This window comes from Myotis yumanensis, unplaced genomic scaffold, assembly GCF_028538775.1.
Source record: "Myotis yumanensis isolate MYYU_CA2020_CCGP unplaced genomic scaffold, mMyoYum1.0.hap1 SCAF_8, whole genome shotgun sequence".
NCBI lineage: Eukaryota > Metazoa > Chordata > Mammalia > Chiroptera > Vespertilionidae > Myotis > Myotis yumanensis.
The window spans coordinates 52,864,553-52,891,689 of NW_027223759.1; the positions used below are offsets into that span (position 1 = coordinate 52,864,553).

At 35.6% G+C, this 27,137-nt stretch overlaps 1 protein-coding gene across 1 annotated transcript in view; it reads left to right on the forward strand.

The window, feature by feature from the left end:
• FAP (fibroblast activation protein alpha) overlaps nt 1-27,137 on the forward strand; it is a 71,902-nt gene that overhangs the window by 15,049 nt on the left and 29,716 nt on the right. Inside the window, exons 4-15 of the mRNA XM_070423437.1 lie at nt 1,524-1,625; nt 2,883-2,977; nt 3,884-3,958; nt 5,598-5,650; nt 9,585-9,657; nt 10,341-10,461; nt 11,358-11,512; nt 13,732-13,835; nt 14,310-14,445; nt 18,218-18,262; nt 24,440-24,544; nt 24,643-24,713. Of these exons, the coding sequence (XP_070279538.1) occupies nt 1,524-1,625; nt 2,883-2,977; nt 3,884-3,958; nt 5,598-5,650; nt 9,585-9,657; nt 10,341-10,461; nt 11,358-11,512; nt 13,732-13,835; nt 14,310-14,445; nt 18,218-18,262; nt 24,440-24,544; nt 24,643-24,713 (1,135 nt within the window). The remainder of the gene's footprint in view (nt 1-1,523; nt 1,626-2,882; nt 2,978-3,883; nt 3,959-5,597; nt 5,651-9,584; nt 9,658-10,340; nt 10,462-11,357; nt 11,513-13,731; nt 13,836-14,309; nt 14,446-18,217; nt 18,263-24,439; nt 24,545-24,642; nt 24,714-27,137) is intronic.

The following is a 27,137-nucleotide window of genomic DNA, read 5'->3' on the forward strand; positions in this document are numbered from 1 at the left end:
TCCTTCATTTCATGCATCCATTTATTCAACAAGTATCTATTAAATGCCTATTATGTGCTAGACACTAGGGATGTGATGATGAGCAAAACGAGACATACATAATATCCAGACTTATGGTGACTGTTTTGAGAATACAGATGGAGGTGAAAAATATTAATAAGATAATCACTCAAATACACACACGATTACAAAGCAAGACAAATGCTCTTTTAAAAAGTAACATACCCCTGATAATGTATAACAAGGGAGCCAGACCTGAACCAGGGGTCAAAAAGGGATTCCCAGAGAAAGTGGCCCTTATATTGAGTACTAAAGGCTGGACAGAAGTTATGAGAAGAAGGGAGAGGGTAGAAAGAGGTGCTAAAGCCCTAGAGAAAGAAATAAATATTTGAGGAGCAGAAAGCCCAGTGTGTTTGAGGTCTAGAAAGTAATGCGAGAGGGGAAAAAAGGGCTAGAGGGACAGGCCATCTAGACCAGCGAAAGACTATAGTCCAGACTAACACTTTTGACCTTCATTCTAAGAGTCATGGAAAGCTCTGGAAAAATTTAGCAGGAAGATAAAACTCTCATCTTCAGCAGTGTTATTTTTACATGGGCAAATACCAGATTTATAAATGGTATTCAAGGTATAGGACATTTTTCTAAGTTTTGGTTCTGTAAGCAATGGCCTGGAGAAGGGATGACGAATGGCAATAGGGACATGAAGGAGATTGGAAGTTGGTTGCCATACTATCCATTTGGGCAGATCTGTTTCAGGGCTCTGAGCATAGTCATGTTTGAAAAACACAATTGTTTGGACAACTTAAATATAAGTGAAACTTGTTCATAGTTATAAGCTGCCTTCGGTTACTTTTATATGGAAAATCTTTACTCTTGGAATTTCTAAGATTATTTGTCCAGATGATGCGGTTTTCTTTTCTTCTGGTTCACTTTCTGTTTGTAACAGTCTGTAGTCAGGATAAGCAATTATCTCTCTTCATTAAAGCCTCTCTTGAGATATCCGAAGGTAAGGATTCTGGCTGATCTCATCTGAACAACTGGGCTGCTAAAATACATCTTTAATATGTCAGTAGAAATCCAAGCCATGCATATGTGAAGAAATGCAGTCAAGTGCTTAAGAGTCTAGTTTTAGTCAAAATCACATGGTCTTCAATCCCAGTTTTGCAAGGCTTAGATATGTTGGGACCTCATTTCACTCTCCTTCTTTAAAAAATCTCTGACAATTCTTCACAAACTGAACAGTAACGTCCCCACTGCTCGGCACCATCCCCCTCCATGCCCTTCATACTCCCCAATTTTTTCCCACAGTTTTCCCTTCCAGGCAATCAGACAACCTGTCTAAGCCTCAGTTACCCTGTCTATAAAAATGGAGATAATACTTATTTCTATCAAGACAGAAGTTAAACAATAGTTTTGCAAATGGCAATTTTTTTTTAATTATATGAGAACAGATGAGAGAGAACCTTAGACTTTGAGTTATTAATCTTCTTTTTAGTAATAGTTTGTTTCATCTTCCCACAAAGATCATAACTCTGAAGGAAATAATACAACAAGAGCACTTACACTGAAAGATATTTTAAATGGGACATTTTCTTATTGGACATATTTTCCAACTTGGATTTCAGGTAGGTGAACTTTTTTTTTTACTTTTGGGTTTTTAAAAAAATGTCAAACTACAGCGGGAAGGCAGGGGAAGGTTTGGGTGGGAGGTGGGGGTAAGAGATCAACTGGAGGACTTGTATGCATGCATATAAGCACAACCAATGGACACAGATACAGGCGAGGGGTGTGTAGTGAGGGCATATGTGTGTGGGGGGGAGTTCAATTGGGGAAAAAGGAAACATATGTACTACTATTTGTAATACTTTAAACAATAAAAAAAAGAAAAAAAAAAGAAAAGATCAGAAAACATAATGCAAAAAAATGTATGTTTTTCTGTTTTTGCTTTTAGTGCCAATGTATCTCTATGGTAACAAAAGCCATATCAGTTTACATGGGGGGGAAACAGCATTTATTTAGGTAAATCAAGTGACCAGCAAAGCACTTTTGACAGAACCTTTTTGACCAGATTTCCCCCAATAATGAGGCCAATAGGAGGTTAGCAGAAAAGTGAAAGTTGAGAATTGTTACAACAATCTGAGCATATGGTATAGCTATTCAGAATGGAAGAGAAACACCTATTTAAGAGAAGTCATGAGAATTTTACCAAAAGGGAAATCCATTGTTAATATGGATAATCCCAGAAATAGACAAATCCCATCCTAAAAACAAATCCTTTAAGGGCCATAAAATTAATATTTACATACAGTTTTGTAAAATAGGATGTTGTCAAATAAAGCTAATCAAAAATAATAAATAACATAGTAAAATAACATAATAAAATAACATAATAAAATAACATAATAAAATAACATAATAAAATAAATAAATTTTTTTTAAAGTCAACTAAATTTTGTCTAAAGTGCCACTAAACAAAATCAAATATTTTCATTTTTTTCTTTAGAAAATAAAATGCACATAAAAATGGTTTTAAACTCAATCAGGCATAACCCAAATTAAATGAATTTTTATTGCAAAAAAAATTAGCATTTAAAACTAGTTTATCCTCTTTGTAACACAGATAAAAGGCAATTTTATTCCAACACACTGAACTGGTTAGGATAGGGCTGCCATTAACAAATTTGGCATCTTTATGGAAAGTAGGAAATAATATTCTTTTCTCCCTTTACAATTAACTTATTTTAAATCTGAAAAAGTAATATGTACTGAACAAAGAAGAAAAACAAAATAAGTCTGGGAAATAAGAGAGATTTCTCTTTGTTATAAATGTAGTTCCTGTTAAGGGATATTATTTCAAGTTTTGTTTTCCTTCTTGTTTAAAGGACAAGAGTACCTCCATCAATCTACAGATAATAACATAGTATTTTATAATATTGAAACAGGAGAATCATATACCATTTTGAGTAATACCACCATGGTATGTATACAACATCATCTTCCTCCTCAAAAGACTTTGCCAGCTCTTCACTGATCAAGAAAGAGCCCAGACTCTTAGCACCTGATCTGGACCCAACCTGCCTTCTCAGCTCCATCCCACTGTACTTCTCCTTTAATTCTCCCTTCTCCTCACACTAGACTCCTGCCCTTCTCTCCTCTAAATCACCCAGCATCTTTCTTCCTCTGTGGAAATAATATGGTCTGAGATAAGAGTTAAGAACTCAATCCTGTCGTCAGGCATACTGAGGCTGAAATCCTGGCTCTGTCACTTACAACATGTGGAAAATTGGGTAAGGTTCCACACGATACTAACACTACCAAGCTTCAGTTTCTTCTGCAAAGTAGGAATAATAATAGGTCTTTGTATTAATGTAAGAATTAAGTGAAGTAACATTTGAAAGTGCTTTGGACAGTGCCTGACATAGAATAAATAGGCACATGCTACTCGGTCCTCTTAGGCTCTCAACCCTCCTACTTTCTCTCCCCTCAAGAGCTCGCTAATCTTTTAAAGCCACAGTCAGGTGACCCTCTCCTCCTCTATGCAAGCAATCACTCTCATGTGGATTCAAGCACTTCTTCCTTAATGCTTTTGTAAAGTTATATTTATATTTCTTTTATAGAACAAATTTGCAATATAAGTTACTTATTTACAAGTTTAACATTATAAGCTTTTTGAAATCACAAAGTATATCTTTATTATACTGTCCTCCCATAATATCTAGTAAGTTTCTTCCTATACAGTAGGTACTGCATAAATGTTTTAAAATTGCACTGAAGATATATGCAAGTAGGATATATCAAAGATGTGTTATTCTGTTAGAACTACAAATTAACATGGCTCTGTTATTTTTTTCTGCATCCTAATCAATTTTTTTCATAATTTCAGAAAAGTGTGAATGCTTCAAATTATGGCTTATCACCTGATCGGCAATTTGCATACCTAGAAAGTGATTATTCAAAGGTATTGACTATTTAATTTTGATATATCTGGTTATATCTCTAACTAATCCACAGTTTGGTTTATAAATGTAAGAGGAAGCAAGAGTGTATTTTTATCGCTAAATACTCAAGAAGGTAATGTGGGCTCTAGATGAGCCCCCAAAGCATAATTGAAACATAAGCAAATAATTTCGCTTACTTATCTGGTTATCAGCAAGTAGTAGCAACTAGTTCCCTCTGGGAAAACACTTTATTTGAGGGCACAGATATTCACCAGAAAGGGGAGAATTATCTTTGTATTTCTAAAGCTATTTAGTATCACAAATCATTAGTTAATTCCCACATTTTAACCTCATAAAAGCTCATCATTTAAAATGAAAAAAAAAATCAAGATGTGACTTATTTAACTCACTTGCTCAAGCAAGATGACATTCAGTCATTAATAGACCAGAAGTTTAAATCTGTCTCCCAAAGCTTCGTGTAGGAGAATCCCACAAACCAGACCATTTGCCCTTACTTAATTTCCCCCTCCTGACTAAAGATGCAGAGTAAGTTCAACAACTTACTTTTTTCTATTTATACATCTTCAAGATGATTTTTATTTTTGCAAAAGGCCAAGGGAATTTACTACTGATTTAAATATCTAACAATTACTTTTAGATCAAGAACCTATAGTTTTAACTGTCATTTTTCATATCCTACTTGAGATGCAAAACTCCCTTAATATTCAGAATGAAAAGTCCGTCTCTAGCCCCTGCTTGTTGTTTAGTCAACTGATTATTTTCCAAAGGACCGGGTCCTGGTACCAGCACTCTTTAGAAAGACATGTTTCAGCCTTTTGGCCCTTCTTTGTCAAGAGTCTGAACGCCCTTTTAAGAAACAAAATCCAAAAAATACCTGCATTATTCACTAACCACGATATAAGTACACTTATGAGAAAAAAACACACTAGTTTTTTTTTTATTTTTTAAAATATATTTTATTGATTTTTTACAGAGAGGAAGGGAGAGAGAGAGTTAGAAACATCGATGAGAGAGAAACATCGATCAGCCACCTCCTGCACATCTCCCACTGGGGATGTGCCCGCAACCCAGGTACATGCCCTTGGCCGGAATCGAACCCGGGACCCTTCAGTCCGCAGGTCGACGCTCTACCCACTGAGCCAAACCGGTTTCGGCAAAACACACTCGTTTTTAAAGGAGGAGTCACAAGCTCTATCTCTCCTATTTAAAAAAAATCTATTAATTTAAAAAACCATATTCAAAGAAAGGTGAGCATTTTACAATAAAACTATATATTGAATGAAATTCTCCTTATGGGCCATGGAAATCATGGTGGTTTGACTTCAGTCAAGGTAAAATATGAAGGGAAAATTCTATAGAGCATGTCAAAGAAAAGCTTGTCAAGTTAGCAAATGTCTTTGAATACAGTTATTATGGAGTGAGGGCTGAATTATGGAATATGGACAAACAGCACAAAAGTCCACAGTAAAATTCTTTAAATGAAGACTAATTAGGAATTGCAACTTACTCTTCCTGGTGCCCTGTGAAAATAGTCCTTTCATAATTCTGAACCTTGAATTGAATGACCTATGACTATACATTCCTGATATAAGCTTTTAAAAGATTAAAATTTGTCTTTGCCTCTCTTCTTTCTGACAGCTTTGGAGATATTCTTACACAGCAACATATCACATCTATGACCTTAGGAATGGGTAAAACTTCATGTTTATTTATGAATACTACTTAACTCTATTATATAGACTTCTTATTCCAAGCTCTGATTTGAGGTTGACTATCCTGTTACTGATCTTAGCTTCTTGCTTCTTTACAATATATGTGCACCCATAAATTAAGAAATTCAAGGAAATATTCCTATGAAATATTCATCTTTTTATTTGGCTAATATTTTGCATTTTTATAGACAATCTAGTTCCCCCATAGGTCTGAACACCAAATTACAAATATGCTATTTATGGAAATAAACATAAGTAGTAAAAGTATAAAATATGCATGGTAATGATACACTGCTTCTAGGAAGGTGGCTGCTTCATTGGAAGGAAGCAGAAGGGAGGGAGACCATTAGTTGTATCTGAACATATACTCTGTTAGTTGATTTTAAATTACTTGTTTTTAAAGTTGCAAAATGTTAATATCTCAAATTTAGATGGTACATAAATTGCCATCTATTATATTGTTTTCTTTATTTGTAAGTTTAACTATTTACAATATATTTCAAACAGAAAAAATATGCAAATAAGTCAGTAGTAGAAAAACTGAGAAAGAGAATTCCTGGCAGAAGGAATATTATGTAAAAACACAAAGGGAAATGGAGAGCATGAAAGGTTCAGGAAACTGAAAGTAGGTCAGTTGAGTTGAAACTGGAGGAGGTATGACTACTGGGAGGTGGTGTAAGGTTGGGAAGGAGTTGAGGCCAGGAAGCCTGGGCCAAATAATAATGAGGAAACTATTAAAAGGAGTTTACATTTCATTCTGATGACAATAGGGAATCACTGAAGAGTTTCAAATGGGAAATGACATGATCAGATTTGCACTTTAGAAAAATAACTTTGACTAAGAATGGACAAGGAATTGGTTTAGTTACTCATCTTAATGCGATATCCTATTTGTGTTATATAAAAGGGAAAATAATTATATATCTTGAAGAGGTATTAAAAATCTTATGGTCTATTTCCCCTTTTGTTTAGCAAGAGCACAAAAGTTCAAAAAATATTTACCTACTTCTTTTAAATGTTCAGAAGAGACTAACCCTGATCTTCTTAAACTGTCAAATTAAGAAATAGGAACTACTACATAAAGTAGAATCTAAATTCATCTAATGCATTGAGTCTTTCTCTTCTCTGATCCACTTTGTCACCAAATACAAGAGTTACTTATTGAGGACTTATTTTGTGAAAAGCATATATGGAAGAATACAAATGAGCTGAAGTCACCAACCCTACTCTCAAGAAACATTTAGACTAGCGAGGAGAAAACCCACTCTTTCAATACAATTTAAAAAGTGTACTGAATTACTTGATGTTTTAAGAAAGGCATGCATTATTTTCTTAATTTTCTTTTAATCATTTTGAAATTCTCCAAGTCCTATGCTGAGGTTCACCAAATTAAACAGAATTCCAAAACAATATGGCAATACTAATATTTTAATCATGGTTTGTATCAGCTTTAAAGCCTAGAATCATTGCAAATATTTAGCTTTTGTGCAGTGAATTTAATCAAACCACTGTTGTTGGTTTTTTCCTTCACAACTATTAATTTGGAAGATTGTTTTTGTCAGTTAAATATACAATAATTTAGAAAGTGAGGGATGACAAATTTGTTGAGATTTAAGGCAAAATTGGGTACCACTTACTGCAAATGTTCTGTGTGCCTTGGAAGAGTCTATAAAAATTTACCACAGAGAGAATGAACATGGTTCTGGTTTCAGGCAAGGGAAGGGATACTGAGGAGATGACAGCCTTTGAAAAGCAGCCTCCGCCACTTTCTCTCATGCTGTGAATTATTTAGAAAACACAGAAAATGACCACCTGGAGACTTGAGGGTCATGAAGAGACTGTGTGCTGAGATTTGCAGCTTGGCACTGTCTACATGACTGGGTAGGTGATGCCACAGCATTTGGCAACATCAGGCAGTGTTGCAATGTCAAAGGTCACAGGCACACTGGCTTGAGACAGAATTGTAAACCAGGTGAAGATCGTTCTCCCGTTGGGTCACTTCCTTGCCTGTGCCCTCGGATGTCTTTCAATATGTTCCAGACCTCCCAGGGCTGGGGGCCTTAAACTGCTCTCCGGGAGTCAGGCTTCCCATGGCTGTACCAGTGGTCTTCCTCCTCCGGGGCCTCCACCCTTTCTCCAATCAAAGTTGGTCTGTCCAGTGCCCTGCTTCCTCATTGTCCGCTAGGCCTCATGCTGCATGACCTAATAAGTTAAATCAATGTATATTATAAGGCTTCATAGTTTCCAAAGTTTAAACAAGTTAGAAAAGTAGAAATATCAGGTATATGTTAGGTCCAGATTGAAGATTTGTTTTGGAGAGGGAAGGAAAAGAGTCTTTCTTCAGGCTTCTCACATTGCACCTAGAAGGTAGGTTTTTTTTTTTTAGAACTTATATAAGAGTTTTTTGAGCCAAATTGACAACGTATGCCAGGGGCAAGATTTCAAGTGTTCCCCGGGTAGGTCTTGCTTTGCGTTTCCACAAAAGCATTTTTTAAGCTGAATTTATTGGGGTGACATTGGTTAATAAAATTATATAGCTTTCAGGACACCATCTGTATATTGCATTGTGCTCACCATTCCAAGCAAGTCTCTTTCCATCACCATTTAGTCCCCTATACCCTTTTCTACCTCCCCCATCCTCCTCCTCTAGTAATCACCATGCTATTGTCTCTCTATGAGGTATTTGTTTGTTTGTTTGTTTGCTTAATCCATTCATCTTTTTCACCTAGTCCCCTAACCCTCCCACCCCTCTGACAGCTATCAGTCTGTTCTCTATCTATGAGTCTGTTTATAATTTGTTAGTTAGATTCCACATATGAATGAAGTCATATGGTATTTGTCTTTCTCTGACTGGCTTATTTCACATAGCATAATGTTCTCCAGGTCCATCCATTCTGTTGCAAAGGATATGATTTCCTTTCTTTTTTATGGCTAAGTAGTATTCCATTGTGTAAATGTACCACAGCTTTTTTATTCAGTCATCTACTGATGGACACTTGGGTTGCTTCCAAATCTAAATGAAACTATTAATATGTATCTCCAAGAAGATAATTAAAACTGAAGCATGGCATCTTATGAGTCTTTAATACATGAAATCCGAACACATTCTTGCTGAAGAAGTGCAAAAGCTCCCCAAAGCAAGTCAGTCCATTGAGAATTTGCAAGGTGACTCTAAGGATCAAAGTGAGGTTTTTGGCTAAAAGGATATTTGAAGTTTCCCCATGGATGTAGGACTTTGCAAGCTTAAGGCATACTGCCTAGTATACAATCTGTTTTTCATTTTAACTTAGATCGGATGTTCCTTTCTGCTTCTGATTTCAAGTCAGATCTCTGGGGAGATTGTCAAATGGCATCTTATTTTCAAAAATTTGAAATGCATGTGCATTCACAGAGCTGGGTTATGAATGGGAATGCGCAAGCACCATTGTAGAATTTCAGAGCAGGAAGGCACTCCAGCGACCATCCTACCCTGGTGTGTACAAAAGAGGGCCAAAGGCTTGAGTTTAATTTGGGCCCCTGCCAAGAACTAACAATGTGATTTTTAAAAGTCCTACTATTTCTCTAACCTCACATTTATTTTCTACAAAATGGAGTTCCATTAGATAATTTCTAGAGCTAGTCCCACTTTCACAGTTTATACATCTTTAACTTACCATCTCCCTACAAAGTCCAGCAAATGGAGACCTAGAGAAGTTAAATGACTTCTAAGTAACTAGTGAAGAGCTACAACTACCACCCCATCTCTCCAGTCCCGAGTGGCCACATTCTTTCCATTAGGTTTGAAGAAGCAGAGGGAATGCCTCTTCGTTTTTATTGTTTGTTTATTTTTTCTGTTTATAAATATTTTTTTTTGCATTGAGCAGCAAGGTTTTGTGTGTGTTTTTTTTCTTTCTGTCTTTTTTTTTCCTTCTAGAGATTTTGTAAGAAGAAATGAGCTTCCCCGTCCAATTCAGTATATTTGCTGGTCACCTATTGGGAGTAAATTAGTAAGTGTTTGAATTATAGAAGTATTTAATCCTTTAAATAAAAGAGGAGCCATTTGATTTTGGCCTTCGGTAAATTCCCTTGCTTAAAAGAAAAAAAAATAAATGTATTACTATTTTTCAGTGGTTAAAAACAAGAAGAGCTTTGATAAATTGAAACCCATCTGAGAATTCCGCAAAATCTCAAGCTCATGGATAGACTTCTTTAAATATCTCAGTCAGAAACTTTATCCTTATACTCAGCCAGAATGCGTTGTGCCAGAAAGCTCAGGAAAAATATGGTTTTCACAAGTTTCCCAGACTAGCTTCAGACAACATGAAATTTTGTCCAAGCTCTTATTTAAGGACTCTAAATAAAGATTAGATCTGGCTAGCTATTAATATTTAGAGATTGATTTTACTTTCTGTTAATATATATATAATTATTTACTTGGGTAATAAAACCACGAATAAAATAGTAGACTTTATTCTTTATTTGACATAGACTTTAAAAATCATAACAGATGATAATGTGAGTCAGTTGTTGTTTTTTGACCTATTAAAGTGAGATAGTACTTGTGAGTCTTTTTGCATCTGAATTGCTACACTTTTAAAAGTCATTAGGTCAATAATTAACACAAATATACAGACTTAATTGTATTTCTTATGGAATTTCCCTGTATTAACTAGCTTACCACCACTTTCAGGCATATGTGTATCAGAACAATATCTATTTGAAACAAAGACCAGAAAACCCACCTTTCCAAATAACATATAATGGAAAAGAAAATAAAATATTTAATGGAATCCCAGACTGGGTTTATGAAGGTAAGCTGTATTCTTCTTTCTACTGTTGCTGTGTTAGGCTTTTAATTGAAAATAATTGCATACATTTAGTAGCATTTAGATGAGTGCTATGCTGCTGAGATGAATGGTGGCATTTCTGAAAGCTGTTATCTGTGCTATGAACAGGACGTGCATGTTCTGAAAGAACAAAATCTTATCAGACTGGTAGAGTTTATTTTTAATGAGCATCATAAAGTGGTAGTAACAATTTATATTCCAAAAGTTTATGGTCCTTAAATGCTGTGTTAGTTCATTTTCTCAGGTTTGTTTTTTCTTAAGAAAGAAATATTTTTTCCAAAACTAAACAACTGTTTATATTATTTTGTAGGAAAATATCCTTAATTTGTTATACTTTTTTGAATTTTTGTCCTCTTTCTAGGTTTTGTAAGATCCAGGAAATAACTGGACTTTAAAAGGTTTTCTGGTCCTTACTTTTTATTAAATAAATATATAACTTAACTGTTTTTTTTTTTTAAAAATAATATTCCCAGGAGAGAAAGTCAACATTCAATGTTTATGTTACTCTGTAGCATAATTACAGTTTCCTTGTTTTGGCTATTTTAGGTGACTATAAGAACCAGAAGTTGCCCCAAAGGGAAAAATTAATTCCTGTTAATATGTTTTTTATTTATTTTAAAATTACATTTCTGATTAATGTCAAATCCTAAGAAGACTGTTTGATAAAGGGTATAATGCTAAACTATTCCTCTAAAACCAGATTATTTATCTTTTAAAAACCAAAGTAGGACATATATCACATCTACATTAAATAAATTATTTTGGGCAATAATTGATATATACAATGTATTTTAAAATATTTATAATGACTTTAAGAGTAAGCTCTAATTATAATTAATATACTAGTATTTATTTTTCAGAGGAAATGCTTGCTACAAAATATGCTCTCTGGTGGTCTCCGAATGGAAAATTTTTGGCATATGCAGAGTTTAATGATACAGAAATCCCAGTGATTGCCTATTCCTATTATGGTGATGAGCAATATCCTAGGACAATAAATATTCCATACCCAAAGGTATGTTGAATATTTTTAGCAGATGCTTCTATTTCCCTGGTGTCAAAATGAGCAACCAATACTATGAAGAGAGGTGGGATCAACAAGTTTGGAGAGCTTCTTATTCTTGTGCATTGTGAAGCAAACATTGTACTGTGATCTATTATTTATGTGGACATCTGTTGCTTTGGACATCTGGTTGTGCTGGATGAAGTCGTCTTTGCTAAATTCTATTGCAGAAGCTTTGAAAAACATATGGTCTAGATCATGGAGGAAAAACAAGCTTAACTTAAATTTAATTTTTTCATATTTCATGCTCCGAATTCAGGGTAAAGTTCTGTTTTGCAGTTCCTTCTTGAATTTCCATGTACATGCAAGCTTGAATGGGGAATACAAATGTTGAACTTGATGTTCCTGTCAGGTAGAAGCAAGCATGAGTTATGCTCTTTTCTGGACATAAAAGGTAGCTTAAATCTGTGAGCCTTGAGTGAATTAGACTGGGTGTGAGCCCAAAGACTTTTGCATAAACATTCTAGAAGTCTTAGTGTACATACTTTTCATTCATTCCCATGTCTGGAGAGACCTGTATGTGCAGTTGGAGAATGGCCAGGTCTCAGTGGAAAACACCATGTCCTAATTTAATTTAGACAATAAGTCTGAAAGGACATCAAATCACAAATTCTCCTCTTGCACAAGGAGTGAAAGTGATTTTAGAAAATAGCACAATGTCCTTTCCTCCCCATTTAAAATATATATATATATATATATATATATATATATATATATATTATTGATTTTTTACAGAGAGGAAGGGAGAGAGATAGAGAGTCAGAAACATCGATGAGAGAGAAACATCCATCAGCTGCCTCCTATACATCTCTTACTGGGAATGTGCCCGCAACCCAGGTACATGCCCTTGACCGGAATCGAACCCAGGACCCTTCAGTCTGCAGGCCTACGCTCTATCCACTTAGCCAAACTGATTTCGGCCCCATTGTTTTTACTTGTCAGGGAACACTGCCATGGATGGACCCAGTGGGTCCCTGTGTGACAGAGATGAGATGGATATTCCTACACACTAGCAGATTCTGAAGTGGCCATAGCGACAGAAATAGAAATGTTGCACAGTTTAAAATTCACTTTAAAGTCGTAGGAGAAACATTAAGGAATAGAGATGAGTGTTTAGGTAGGAGACCTCTCAAGGGCTGACTATAAAGTCTGGAAGCTGGAGATGTTTGGAAGCGAGAGGTGTAATACTTGGGATCCGTGATGTAAAAGGACTTGAATCTTTAGGAGGGTGAAAGGGAGCAGGAAGCGATGAAGAACGGAAGAGTAACTGGCACTGACAGAGAAATTAGGACCCAAATTCCCATGTTTCTTTGAAGACTAAAGTTCCTAAGTCATCTGACTTTGGACTGAGAGGTGAGACTAGTTGGAAGAAGCAAGAAGTTCCAGCTGAGCCTTCAGTAAAACAGGGGGTCAGAGGAAAACGTGCACAGTCCTTAGATAAATCCAAACAGCACGGAGTCATTTAAGACTACTGGCCAAACAGTTGATTTAAGTTATTTACCAATGACAAGATTCTCTTTTCCTGTGGTAAAATAACAGAGAAACTATAAGAAGCTGTTTGGGCGTGAACTATACTGTCATATATATTTAGGGTGTATAACAGCATAGAAAACACAAAACAAGAAAATTATAAATTCCATATTTGGAGATGAAACTTTCCTAAGTTTGGAGGGATGGTAGCAGTAGTAATGTAACCAGCTAGGAGACTGTTTGGTGATTGTTTGGACCAAATTATAGGGTAAAAGCAAAAAGTATCTTTCACTATGTATTTTTACACTTGCCTCCCAACCGCAATCTCCCTAACAGAGGGAGAAATGATAATAATGATAATAATTATCATCATCATCATAAATGGGAAATAATCTGCCTTAAAAATCAGAAAAGAGAATATTGATTACAGAACTATATCCAAAATATTTTTTCTATGAATCAAAGCTTCTTAATTAATCACTTAAAATATGTGTTTTCACACTAATTGACACAGTATTTGTAATTGCCCCACAAGTAAAATTGAAATAAAATCCCTGGTCATGTTATAATTATATTTTTTTCAACAGAAATATACTTAATATTTCTATCTTATAAAAACATGCCTAAATTCTTAAAATGTCTTTCAAATGTTGGTGATAATTAGAATTTTATGAGGTGATCTATCTTTATTTTCTTGTCAGGCTGGAGCTAAGAATCCTGTTGTTCGGATATTTATTGTTGATACCACTTACCCTGAGTATGTAGGTCCCATAGAAGTGCCAGTTCCAGCAATGATAGCCTCAAGGTATATTCATCTCAGATGCTTTCCTCCTTTGAAATGGTATTTTAATACAAATTTCTTAATCAGTGCTCAGATTTCTTTGCTAGTGAGTTAATGATGAGTATATGCACTATAAGCAAAAATTGAGTTTACCTATGCATAATAGCTAATTTAATGCTTTTTCTTCTACACATTGACCAGTAGCTTTGGCTTTATGTCTTAAATTCTTTTCTAAAATATAAAAGTCCAAAATGGGGAGCAAACTCAAGTAAAATAATAATTGCATTAGATGGATGAACTCTTATAGATAGTCTTTAAAAGTCAGCAGGTATATTTAAACTTACTCAGCAGAAGGGGAACATCTTGCCTTCCTTATCTATGGAATAAGTATTTAATGTAATAATAATAAAATAGATCTTTTAGAAAACAGAAATTAAAAAATTACTTGAATGTGATATTGGTTTGTGGTTGTGACAGTCGGTTTCAATTTATTTGCAGTGATTATTATTTCAGTTGGCTCACGTGGGTTACTGATGAACGAATATGCGTGCAGTGGCTAAAAAGAATTCAGAATGTTTCGGTCTTGTCTATATGTGATTTCAATGAAGGCTGGCAGACATGGAATTGTCCAAAGGTAGGTATTAAAACAAAGGTGTCTTTCTGAAAAAAGTTCAAGAGTGGGGACTTATTTATAGCCAACATCTACACTAATAAAAGAGAACCATGGTAATTAGCGTATAACCGCTACCCTTCCCATTGGCTAATCAGCATATCCTTATGCAAATTAACTGTCAGCCAAGATGGTGGCTGGCAGCCATGCACTGAAGCGAGCAGGGAGGCTTGCTTGCTCCAGTGACAGCAAACTCCAACATTCCCCACCTGCCATTGCTGGCCTCTCAGCTGCAACTCTAAGCAACTATGTACTATTTTGCAAATAAGAAGCTAAACAAAACCCCAGAAACCGGCTTTCAGCCAGCCAGGTTCAGCCAGCCAGACCACAACATTGTATCAAATACAGAAGGAAAAACAAAGGCCAGAAACCGGCTTTCAGCAGCTGAGGCCTCAGAGCTAAAGCTGGCCCAGAATAAAAAAAAAAAAAGAAAGAAAGAAAGGAGCAGTTGGGAGCTTCAGTCACCCGCTTCCAGAAAACAGCCCTCAGCCCCTCACCCAGACTGGCCAGGCACCCCAGTGGGGACCCCCACCCTGATCCAGGACACCCTTTAGGGCAAACCAGCCCATTTTAAAATCAAAAGTAGATAACTGCAAATATGAGGTAAAATATTAGATCAAATTGTCTTGCAATCCTATCTTAGCAGAGTTCTTTATACTGTGCTAATTTTAGGGAGAAAAAAATGTGAAAACTAGGCACAGATTTATTGTTGAGTTTTAATTGTTTCTATTGCTCAAATCCAAACATAATCTGTTGAATTAATGAGTCAGAAAACTACTTCACCAATCTAAAAGCTTTATAATAAGCTTGTTCATAAGTACTCACATTAGAGACTAAGAAATGCAAAAATGTTTTCTTTAAATAGGAAATTTGATGGGTACATTTCATGAGACTTCTAATTATAAAAAGATGTTTCATTAAACCAAATATAGGATAAACCTATTTTGTAAAGTAAGAATAAAAGCACAGAGCAATCAAAGTAAATCACTGAATTCTATCTAGAAATTAAGACATTATGTTCTGCAAGAAAAAAGTCATATGAATCTGTTTGGAAATACATCAGGACTATAATGGTCAAGTTACTCAGGCTAAAAAATATTTTTTTAAAAAAATCACTACTATGTCTGCAATAAGCTTAACTAATTTTGATGGAATATGCTAGAAGTTTATTTTTATCTTATTTATATTTTGATATACAAAGCAGAAAGATGTTGGCCTTAATGTAGTGTCATACACGCACACAAAAAGAGAGAATAAATTGGATTATGCTGGTTAATTAGAAACCATTGGTCTGATTAGTCAGCTTTGACATTTTCATTGAATCTGGGTGTTAGAAATTACAGTTTTAATTTTGTTAGTTTAAAACTATGAAATTGGTCATTTAGATACCATTTTATTTATTAAAACTAGGCATTTAAAAACTATGATTGCTTTGGAATATGAAATTCTAATTTATTAAAACCCGAGACTATTTTAATCCAAACTGACAGAACATATAGATGCTTGTTCACTAAGATATGGAATTACCTGGAATATAAACTTTAGTTAATGGCCCAAAACACTGATTACATTTAGAATACCAGGTTTGAATAACCTTAGGATTTCAAAACAACCTCTTTTTCAAAATAATCTTATAATTACATGGAACACATTTTTAAATTTAAGAACAACAGAGTATTAAATTTTCCAGCAACCAGACTCATGATTGATGTGTGTGTGTGTGTGTGTGTGTGTGTGTGTGTGTTTAAAACAAATACCATTTAAGATTAATTGATCAGACAACATTTTATTCATGTTGGAAGTCATACCGAAAACAAAAAAGCAAAGGAAACTGGCAATACTTTTATTAGAATTATATTAATAAGATTTATTAAGAAATTTATAACTAGGGGGAGGAACATCTTTCATATTATTCTTTCTTCTCTGAAAAGGGGATAAAAATTAATTTTATCTTTATGGCTAAAAGTAATGTGTCAAAATGTTTCACTATTTTTTCAAGTCTTATTCTCTCAGAGGCACTGACCTATCCTATAGGAAAAAATCCAAACTGTTTTTTAAATTTACTATTCCCTAGCTTTTTATGACAGTACTTTTCTCATGATCCTTTTTTTACTTCACTGATTCTTCTTTTCCTTTCTAGCTCTTCTTCTGACTTCTCTAGAAACCTTAATGTTCTCCAAGTTAATATATTTGCAAGGTAGGCTAACTGTTATAACAACAGCAATAACAGCAACAAAATACCTCCAATAATTCATTGGATTAATAGAGTATAATTTTTTTACATTTATGTGCCCCCTTAATAGTGAATCTAAGTAACTGAGGACTAGAGAGGGGATGGAGGATGGGGTGCTCTGCTCCACACAGTCAGTAAGGAACTCAGGTTGATGATCTTTCTGCTATCTTCATCCAGTGACTACCTAGGCTAGTCCAAGGCTATTCAAACCTGATCATCAACATCCATCTGGGGGCTGGGGGAAAAAAATAGAGGATTGTGTATAACAAGAGGTTTTTATAGATTAGACCTAGAAGTAGCATGAGTCGCTTTTGCTTACACACAATTGGTTAGAATTTATCACATGACCACATCCAACTGGAAGAAGGCCTGGGAAATACAGTCTTGCTATCATCCTAGTAAAAAAATAACTCATTTCGTGCACCAAAAGTTTGCTGGTTTGATTTCCAGTCAGGGCACATATTCAGATTGTGGGTTCAGTCCCCAGTGGGGGTGTGCATGAGAGACAACCCATCTCTCTCTCTCTCTCTCTCACACACACACACACACACACACACATACACACACACATACACACACACAAGAAAAACATATCCTTGGGTGAGGGGGGAAAAAAAGAAGAAGAAGAAATGGTTGTTAACTCTTTCTGCAGATTTGAACTTTTAAATATCTCTGACATCTTCTCTGCTCCATCCTTACTACTGCTAACTAGACTTGAGTCTTTATCATCCTCTTCCAAACAATACAGTAGCCATCCAACCAATCTGTCTGCATCCTTCTATCTTACCCACTTCTGATCTATTTTCTGTATCATGTTCACAATTGTGTTTTCAAAATTGTAATTTTGAAATCCTTCAAAGGATTTACCAAGAGAAATTTAAACTTCTTAGGGTGGCATAAAAGTTTCTCAGAGATCTTGCTGATACCTCTGGATCCTCCCTCATCTTCTCTTTCCCTTAGTCACCCTTCACTCAGCACACTGAATCGCCTGTAGTTTACTAAGCTGGCCTAGTCTCTACACTGTTCATTCTACCTAGAATGTTCTTTCTCTAATTATTGGTCTAGAAAAGCCTATTCATTTTCTTAGGTTACTAAATATTCGTTCAATAAGTGATTGATTGTACCATGCTAAAATGTATACCAAAATAAGATTCGGTGCAAATATTAAGATCCCTATATGCTCTTTTACCTATATGACACCAAGTACTTGGGTTTTGCAAGGCCTTCATTGATGATGTGATAGTTCACTGTATCATAGAAAGTTTAACCAGAATTATTAAAGGTTTGTGATAAAATCCAGCCTTTAGATTATCCATGTGCATGCAATAGTGCTGTTGTATAGGATTTTTAATATAGTCATCTTAAACTCAAGTGTGAAGTTAGTTGACTATTGATAGTACACTCTGATGAGGCAGCTTAACTGGTTCAAATGTCCAGATTATATTTAGAAAAAACAGTCTTACTAACACTAAGCTTTATATGATCTTTTTTTTTTTCTTTTAGACCCAGGAGCATATAGAAGAAAGCAGAACTGGATGGGCTGGTGGAGTATGATTTTGCTATCTTTTCTTTATATTTTAATGACACTTGACAGATTCTCAACTATGAAAGGACCATTTGAAATGTATTCAAACTGGCAGTACTTTTTTTAATAGAAAAAAATATCAAGGTAAAAAATATAAAGGTAGTGATCCCTTCAGCAATTTTGTGCTAGAAAATTTTAATGTACATTTAGAATTCTTTTGAGAACAAATCAATCATATTCTTCATGTTCCAACCTTAACTTTTTCAACGAACTGTCTGATATGGGTAATTAATATTACTTCTTAAACAAATACAATAAAGATTATTTTTTAAAAAGGAACATAGTCCCTGATCTGCCTAAAATTATCTTATTCATCATTAACCATTTGAATTCAGGAAAAATAAATATATTGAGTATCCTTTGAAATTTAGAGACAATCTAACTCTCATTAAATGTTATTATAAACTGAAATTAATTTATTATAAACTGAAATTGCTTAAAAACTAAAATGAATGTGTATATATGTTCATTTATATATGTTCATTCATTTTAGTTTTTAAGCAAAGTGATAGCAAATAGAAAGATGTGTGTTTGGTTCTGATTTGTGATCACTTGGATAAGCTTATTCAGTGATTTATGGGGATTTTTACTGTGAAAAAATAGGTTTTAGGAAAATATCAATTGTATCTAACATCCTCTATATATAAAACAAAATAAGACAGAATAAGTGAATGTTGCAAGGTTACTGTAACTTAACACAAAAATATGATTGAATTCAACTAGCATTTGGGTTTTTAAAAAGGCGATGTTTTCTGAGATTTTGACACATTCATAAAAGAGGAAACTCTTATGACTTGATTTAACATATTAACCCATAATAAAAGGACAACAAATAATTCAGAAGTCAATTCTAAGATGATAAGTCTCATAAAAATTCAAAGTTAAAATGGGTAAGGAGAAGGTAAATTATAAGGTAAAAATCTTTAGATATTAAAAACTTTATTGAACACTTTTTCTAGATCCAATGATTTTAGTTTGCATATGTTTACTCAATCTTCAGTTATATTCATTAGCTAAAGAATAGTTATTACTTTATTAATTATATACAGTAAATGTAAAATATATTCTAAAGTAACAAGGTAACAAGGATAAGTATAAGTCAGGAAGAAGAACGGGAAAGTCCTATTTAATTTAATCTTTGTCACTGTACTAAATAACCCAGGAAAAATTAGGCATATTCAGTAAAAGAATAGGATCTTTTAAATATTTTGGATTCTTGGTTAATCAGAAGCTTGCCTTCTAGGAAGACAATTCTTAGAACAGCACTTGAAAACTTGAAGAAAAGGGAAAGTTAACCTATGAATTCACTCCCATTATAAAGATTTCGAGTAAAGAATGAGGGAAAGGGAGAAGACTTGAAACTTCCTTTCATTGTGTTCTCCATGATGATAATATAACTAAGGTTACGATAAAGTAACATGAATGATGTGATTTTACAGATAGATAAACAATGATACCAACAACCTTCTCAAAGACATAATTTTAGGAATCCATACGTTTATTCTGAAAATGGTACCAGCATTCAAAACATTCTGAAATATTTGCATCTTATCAATTTTTACACTCCATAGAGCAAACATTAGCTGGATGAATGGGTGAATAGATAAATAAATAAATAAATAAATAGCCTTCTAAAACTATAGATCACTGTTTTAAATACCCTCAGTGCCCTGCCAGCATGGCTCAGTGGTTGAGTGTTGACCTATGAACCAGGATTTCACGGTTCGATTCCCAGTCAGGGCAAATGCCGAGGTAGCAGGCTCTATCCCCAGTATGGGGCATGCAGGAGGCAGCTGATTGATGATTCTATCTCATCATTAATGTTTCTATCTCTCTCTCCCTCTCTCTTCCTCTCTGAAATCAATAAAAATATATTTTAAAAAAATACCTTCAGTGGAGGGACATAAGTGTTCTTTGAGGGAAGATGAGGTTCTTATATTAAATCCAAAGTCTTGCCAAAATAAATCTAGTGAATAAATAAAGTACCTGCAGCACATGATTTTGTGCTATATCATGTTAATACCTGTAGCTTTAGAATTCTATTGGGAAACATTATTTTTCTTATTGACTAACCTCAAGCTCTTAAAATTTATCCAGTAGTCAGTAAACTTTAAAAATACCAGAAGTGGAATTGTCAAAAATTCTTTACAATGATGGCTTTCAAAAGTATGCTCACACTTTCCCAAGGGAACTGCTTTGAAGACGTCATTCTTTAGATTTTATAGGTTCAGACATCTTTTTTAGAAAAAGACAGGGCACAACTTCATATAGTCATAGCTCCTTTGCCCTAGTATGCTGTTTAGCTTCCTTGAAACAATAATTAAACCAGTGACTTGATAAAATTACCCAGAAATATGTCTTTCTGATTTTTTTCAGGTAATATTTATGAGGTTTGTGGACAAAATGTACAAGCTGGTCTTATTAATATAAATTTAAAGAGTAAGTTCAGAGCAGTTCTTCCTTTAGAACTTATCAAAGTGCTTTGAACTGAAAAAGACCTTCAGAGATTACCTAAGAACTAGAAAAGTGAGATTAATTGACTTGCTAAAATTGACCTGTTTAGTTGCAGGCACAAAACTAGCAAACAGTTTCTTAAGAACTTTATCACTTTTTTTTCCTCCAGCATGAGATAGTCAGTGTCTGAACTTGGAAAAAATAGCCTAAGTTTTTCTGTATTTGACCAGAAAGATAACAACAAATTCACTTTAAATAAAACTCTTTTTGCTCTTTATAGAAAACAGACAAAAAGGAGGATGTAATCAATGTATCTGGTATTTAACCACTAAATTTGGGGGAACAAAGCGTAATGCTTAGACTGCAAAGCCACATTTAAATAATTTCAAAATAATTAAGCAATACACCACATCTCCTTTAGACTGTTGGCCAAATCCCTCAGTTTGGAAAAATAAATTTTCTACTTGATGCTTGGAAGTCTTGTGTTTTGACTACATGTGGACTCAGTTCAGGCATTAGCCTTAGTAAGCAGATCATTTGCCAACCTTAGCAAGAAATTATCTGGTGGTAAATAATCTTACCTTCCAAGTAAAGTATTTTGAATGGCTTTGCACATAGAGATGAGTAATTTATCAGAAAATCTAAGCAAGATAAAGGGATCTGTGAAGAGGCTGGTGATAACTGTGATTTTCTAGGGTCCAGATGTGACTTGTTGCCAGAAGCACTTAAATGAGAATGCATTGTGGACCTAGCCCTGCAAAGTGAATGAGGACATATTTCACACTCTCTTTACTGCACCCCAGTTACCTGTTTATCTAAAGTAGGTGTCTTTGATGTGAGCAGCAAAAGGGGAGAAGATAACAGGCTTTACTTAGCAAAAATATTCTTCTTGTTTGCTTGATTCTAGTATCTTAAAAACATAACACTCTACCCTGTTATTAATTTTTTGTGTGAAAATTAAATCTTAAGTTTTAATCTAGAACAAATGTTTTCCCCCAAGTTTCTCAACCAACTGCAGGTGTGAGGAGAATATAGTTTTACTCTAGCACCTTAAAATATTTTGTGACCCCGGTTTCGTTTTAGCAGTTAAGACAACGTAAAGCCAGTTTTTTACTTTTACCCTGAGGAGTGGGAGGGAGGCATTGTAAAGTGGTTATTACTAAGTATATCATCATTTGCTAAAAAAAAAGAAAAAAAGCATATTTTTTTTCTAGAGTAAAAGAACGATTGTTGTCAGACATACACTAATGAAATTCTGTCCACAAAACTGCAAGTCAGAATTTCCTATTCTTGGGACTCTTGGCTCTCAATTTCACTTAGAGGCACTAGTCTCAATACACAAAATGCTACCAAGGCTGGTCTTATTAATGAAATTAATAAGAGGTTCATGCAAGGAAACCACATTTTCTCATTATTCCATTTTCATTTGGTTAAAGATTTATCATTTCTATGCCAAAGTAATGACTTAGGACACTGTTAGTTTCCTGGGGCTGCTGTAACAAATTACCACACTCTTGGTGGCTTAAAACTACATACATTCATTCTCTCACTATTCTGGGGGTTAGAAGTCCAAAGTCAAGGTGTCTGTGGAGCCAGGCTCCCTCTGAAAGTTCCAGGAAAAAATTCTTCCTTGCCTCTTCTAGCTTCTGATAGCTGCTGGCAATCCTTGGACGTGCTGAACTTGTAGCTACATCACTCCAATCTCTGTTTCTCCATATCTCTCTGTATCTCTGCATCCTCTTCTCTTCTTATGAGGGCACTAGTCATTGGGTTTAGAGCAGTGATGGCGAACCTTATGAGCTCGGCGTGTCAGCATTTTGAAAAACCCTAACTTAACTCTGGTGCCGTGTCACATATAGAAAATTTTTGATATTTGCAACCATAGTAAAACAAAGATTTATATTTTTGATATTTATTTTATATATTTAAATGCCATTTAACAAAGGAAAATCAACCAAAAAAATGAGTGTCATAGGTTTGCCATCACTGGTTTAGAGCCTACCCTAATCCAGTCTCACATCTTGATTCTTACCTTGATTACATCTATCTATAAAAACTGTTTTTAAATAATGTCATTGTCTTAGTCGGTTTGGGCTGCTTCAACAAAGTGCCATAGACTGGGTGGCTTATTAACAACAGGAATTTATTTCTCACACTTCTAGAAACTGGAAGTCCGAGATCAGGTTCCAGCATAGTCACGTGCTGGTGAAAGCTCTCTTCCAGTTGCACACTTCCACCTCTTGTATCCTAATGAGGCAGAGAGCAGAGCAAAGGAAGCAAGCAAGCTCTCTGGTGATTCTTATAAGGGTACTAATCGCATTCACGGGAGCGCCAACCCTATGATCTCATCTAACCCTAATTACCTCCTAATACCATCTTTGTGGGGGGTAAGGTTTCAACATATGAATTTGGGAGAAATATTCAGTCTCTAATAGTCCCCTTCTGAAGTTCTGGATGGAAATGAATTTTAGGGAAGACTATTCAGAATATTACAGGTACCATGTCAAATAAATTGCATTTGAAAATTCACATAATCATACTCAATTTTACCAAAAGCATCAAGTATCAGATCACGCATGGGACCATCACTAAAGTAGCAAACATCAACTTTCCCTATGTTCTTACTCAAAAGGGAGTCCCAGGCTGGGTGTCAGCAGGATCGGTGTCTGTAGCTAAAAGATACTGTAGTCATTTGGCTGTTGTTGCTTGGTCAGTTCTACAGGAGTTGAGCATCATGTTCACCGCCATATGAAAGCACAGGGCTAGAGAGAGCTGGTTTTGGATTATCTGTGGGAATACAGACCCTGAGTGATGTAGAGTAACACCTCTGTCATGTAGTTCTTTCACCACTTTACTGCCATTTCAAAACCTGCTGACCAGAACTGTAAATATACCAGCAAATGTAAGATGAGCCTACATTTTTAATGGGAGTAATTACCAGCTAAAATTGGGTGTGAGGACATTGGCAGGATTTTAGTTATCTGTACCATTCAGGATATTGACTGGTGGCCCGCCCTGCTCCAGGGCACACCAGAACTGAGTGTCAGAGACTCCTTAGGTCATTAAGGGGTGCCCAGCAGGGTCCCTGCAAAGAAGTCATGGATGCTAATGAGATCTACTCTGCTCCCCAAGTTCAAGAACTAAATCCCCCACTTGCTTGTCCTGGGTAACATTTTTCTCTCTAGCCAGAAGTCTCTCCCTAAAACTGTGGCTAGCAGGCCATGATATTTAATATTTCAAATGTCTTCATTGAATCACTGGCATTAGGTACTTGGCATCATACATATCAAGAATTAAAGGGGCTATCAGCCTTCATAAGAGTCCACATTTTAGTCAAATACCACATTTTGAAGACTGACTTGGTTAAATATCAACATTCATGTGTGATTCTTTCAACTTTCCTTTCTAGTCCATCACATAATCTCAGAACATACAAATTAAACACTCAATCAAATTAAACATTTTAAACCCAGGGGTTTGTAGTAGCAATTAAACAGTAGTTGGAATGTACAAGTGCCTGCTAAAATCACTAGAAAAACCATCTACCTAAAAGAATGGAATTCCAGGTGTGAGTGATGGAAGGTGCGGGTGTGGGGGGAGGTGTTCTAGTTCTTATACTTATTGCTTTTTAAAAATCAATAGTTTTAGTTTGGTTTGTTTTTTGAACATAACCTTTTCTTTTTCAGTTCTTTGTTTCAACACCAGTTTTCAGCTATGATTCCACTTCATACTACAAAATATTTAGCGACAAGGATGGCTACAAACATATTCACTATATCAAAGACACCGTGGTACGCTCCTTCCAATATTTATCTCCTCAAAGATCATTCACTTGAGGTTGCTCAAATAACGCTCAGCTTCACACCACATAATGTTTGTCTTTTTATAGGAAAACGCTACTCAAATTACAAGTGGCAAGTGGGAGGCTATAAATATATTCAGAATAACACAGGATTCACTGTAAGTATTGCATGAAGCGTGTTGCCCCAATCAGGGTTTAATTAGCCAATGGACGTACAAAAGATCCTGTACCACTTCTTTCTGTTAAGAGCATTTTAGTTATTTACTCTATAGTTTAGTTCAGACAGCTATGCTTTCCTTAAGACTGCATTTCTATAACAACTAGGAAAGAATATATGGTAGGTGGTCATTTCTTTTCTGATATGCAACAGGTAACTATATAAAAGTGTAAATTTTAAAAGTAATAACTGGTTCTAAAGACAAGTTTTACTCTTCAGCACCTGAAGCAATGAGCAAGCTTGAAAAATCCACTGATGGCAACCCGTACATAGAAAATATTTTTGTAGTGATTCACTGCTATGTAAAGTTGTTATTATCTGTAACACCTATAGTTTATTGAACAATTACTGTGTACCACATGTTGTAAAGTAGAAATGATTATCCTAGTCTTACAGATAAGAAAACCAATACTCGGAAATTTAACTTGGCCAAGGCCACATAATTAGTGGCAGAGCTAGGATTCAAACTTAGAACACATTCAACCTAATGTTCTTATTGTTAACCTCAACACGGGACTTCTTTCCTTTCTGGTCCATCCTGCATACAGTCTAAATAAACCGCCTTAAAATAGTCATTTGTGGTCAAACTTCTGTAATCAAGAATGTCTGGTTCCTTTTCCTCACTCCTTATAAGGTCCAAATCCAGGGTACTCTGCCATAATCTGCTTACCATTAGCTGGAATTCTAAAAGCAAAGAGGAGGACCATTAGTTCAGGCTCACTGGCTGAAACCTGCCAGAAACTGTTGCCAATCCATGAAATTCTTTGAACAGTCAGCAAAGGAGTTTAGACATTATATGGAGCAGCCATTAAAATCACCAGCGTAAGAGGAGTGGCAAGATAAAACAGATGGGGTGTTTCAGACATAATATGTTCAGAAGGTAGGGGAAAACTGAAGGCAGGACGACCCAGGAATGGTCATAATCTAGGCCTGAGGTGACAGAGACATGAACTAGCATAGTGGCAGTGAAATACACTCTTTGAGGGGGAAACGGTGCCTTTCTTCCTTTCTTTTTTTTCATCCTTGACACTTGGCATAGTGCCTGACACAGAGCCAGAGTTCAATGAATATTTGTTAAATGAATGAGAGGAGAGATAGATAGATAGACAGGAAAGACAGATGGAGGCTGAGCAGGAGTGGTGAATTAGTGGCTGTGAGGGAGAAGGGAACAAGAAGAGGGCCGTGGATGCTGTGGCAAGTGTCAGAGATGAAGACAGTTGTGAAACCTTTGACATCAGAAAACGGCAGGGGGCTGTTTGGAAAAGATTCTGAGTAGTTTATTCGCAAATAATTTGAGATGATGTGGGAAAGGCAAGTGCAAGTGATGATTGGAGTCATGTGAAGTTAGGAAAGACATGTAGACGGATACATTTAACACTGTGAGTGAGCTGTATCATGTTGCCTTTTCCTTTTATTTGGGAATAATAAGACTTTTATGAGAGTAAGGACAGAAAAGTACCCGGGCTGCCGAATAGTCCTGATAATTAAAAAGTGGTTATCCTTTTAATAACCTTGCTTATTCTAAACTTTTCACACCCTATTATGGTCTTCCAAAAAGCAAACAAACAAAAAACAAGACAGTTACTTTGTAGTAGTCAGATGAACTCACTCCCATATGAGTGAAAATCATGCTGTGAAATTGGCTTTACCACCTCATGGCTGTATTAAGACAGGTTAGAACTGGACCCAGACACTTAAGTAGCAAGTATGTTTTCTTGTGAGTTGTTTTGCATCTGGGTAAATTAGCATGCTCCTTTGTGTGGAATCCCAGTGTGGATGAGTTTCCTGGTTTATAGCAAACCTATGTATTGTCAGGGCATCTGTAAAGTAAATTCAAATGTGTTTAGAATAGTAGACAAAATTAAATAATATAGCATAGAGAAACCAGTAAACTGTTAATCGTGGAAAAAGAAATGGGTGATATTAATCAAATATCTTAGTTTATTTTTTGTGGCTCAGAGCTAGTGAAATGGAATATAATATCCTATATAATAAAAGAGTAATATGCAAATCGACTGAACAGCAGAATGACCAGTCAGCGGGGGACAGGGCCAGTGAGCAGGCAGCGCCAGGCCAGCCAAGGCATGTGCCAGCAGGCAGAGGGAGGGAACGGTGATGGAGGAGGCCAGCACCATCCCCTGATCAGCCATCTGGTTGCCTCCCACAGAGAGAGGCCCGGGGGCAGCAGCGGGGTGATGCGGGCGGTGCTGTCCCTTGATCAGCCAGCCTGGTTGCTTCCTGCAGAGGGAGGCCAGACTGTGGCTTAGGCCTGCCTCTACCACGATGTCCAGTAGGACATCCCCTGAGGACTCCCGGACTGTGAGAGGGTGCAGGCCAGGCTGAGGGAACCCCACCAGTGCATGAA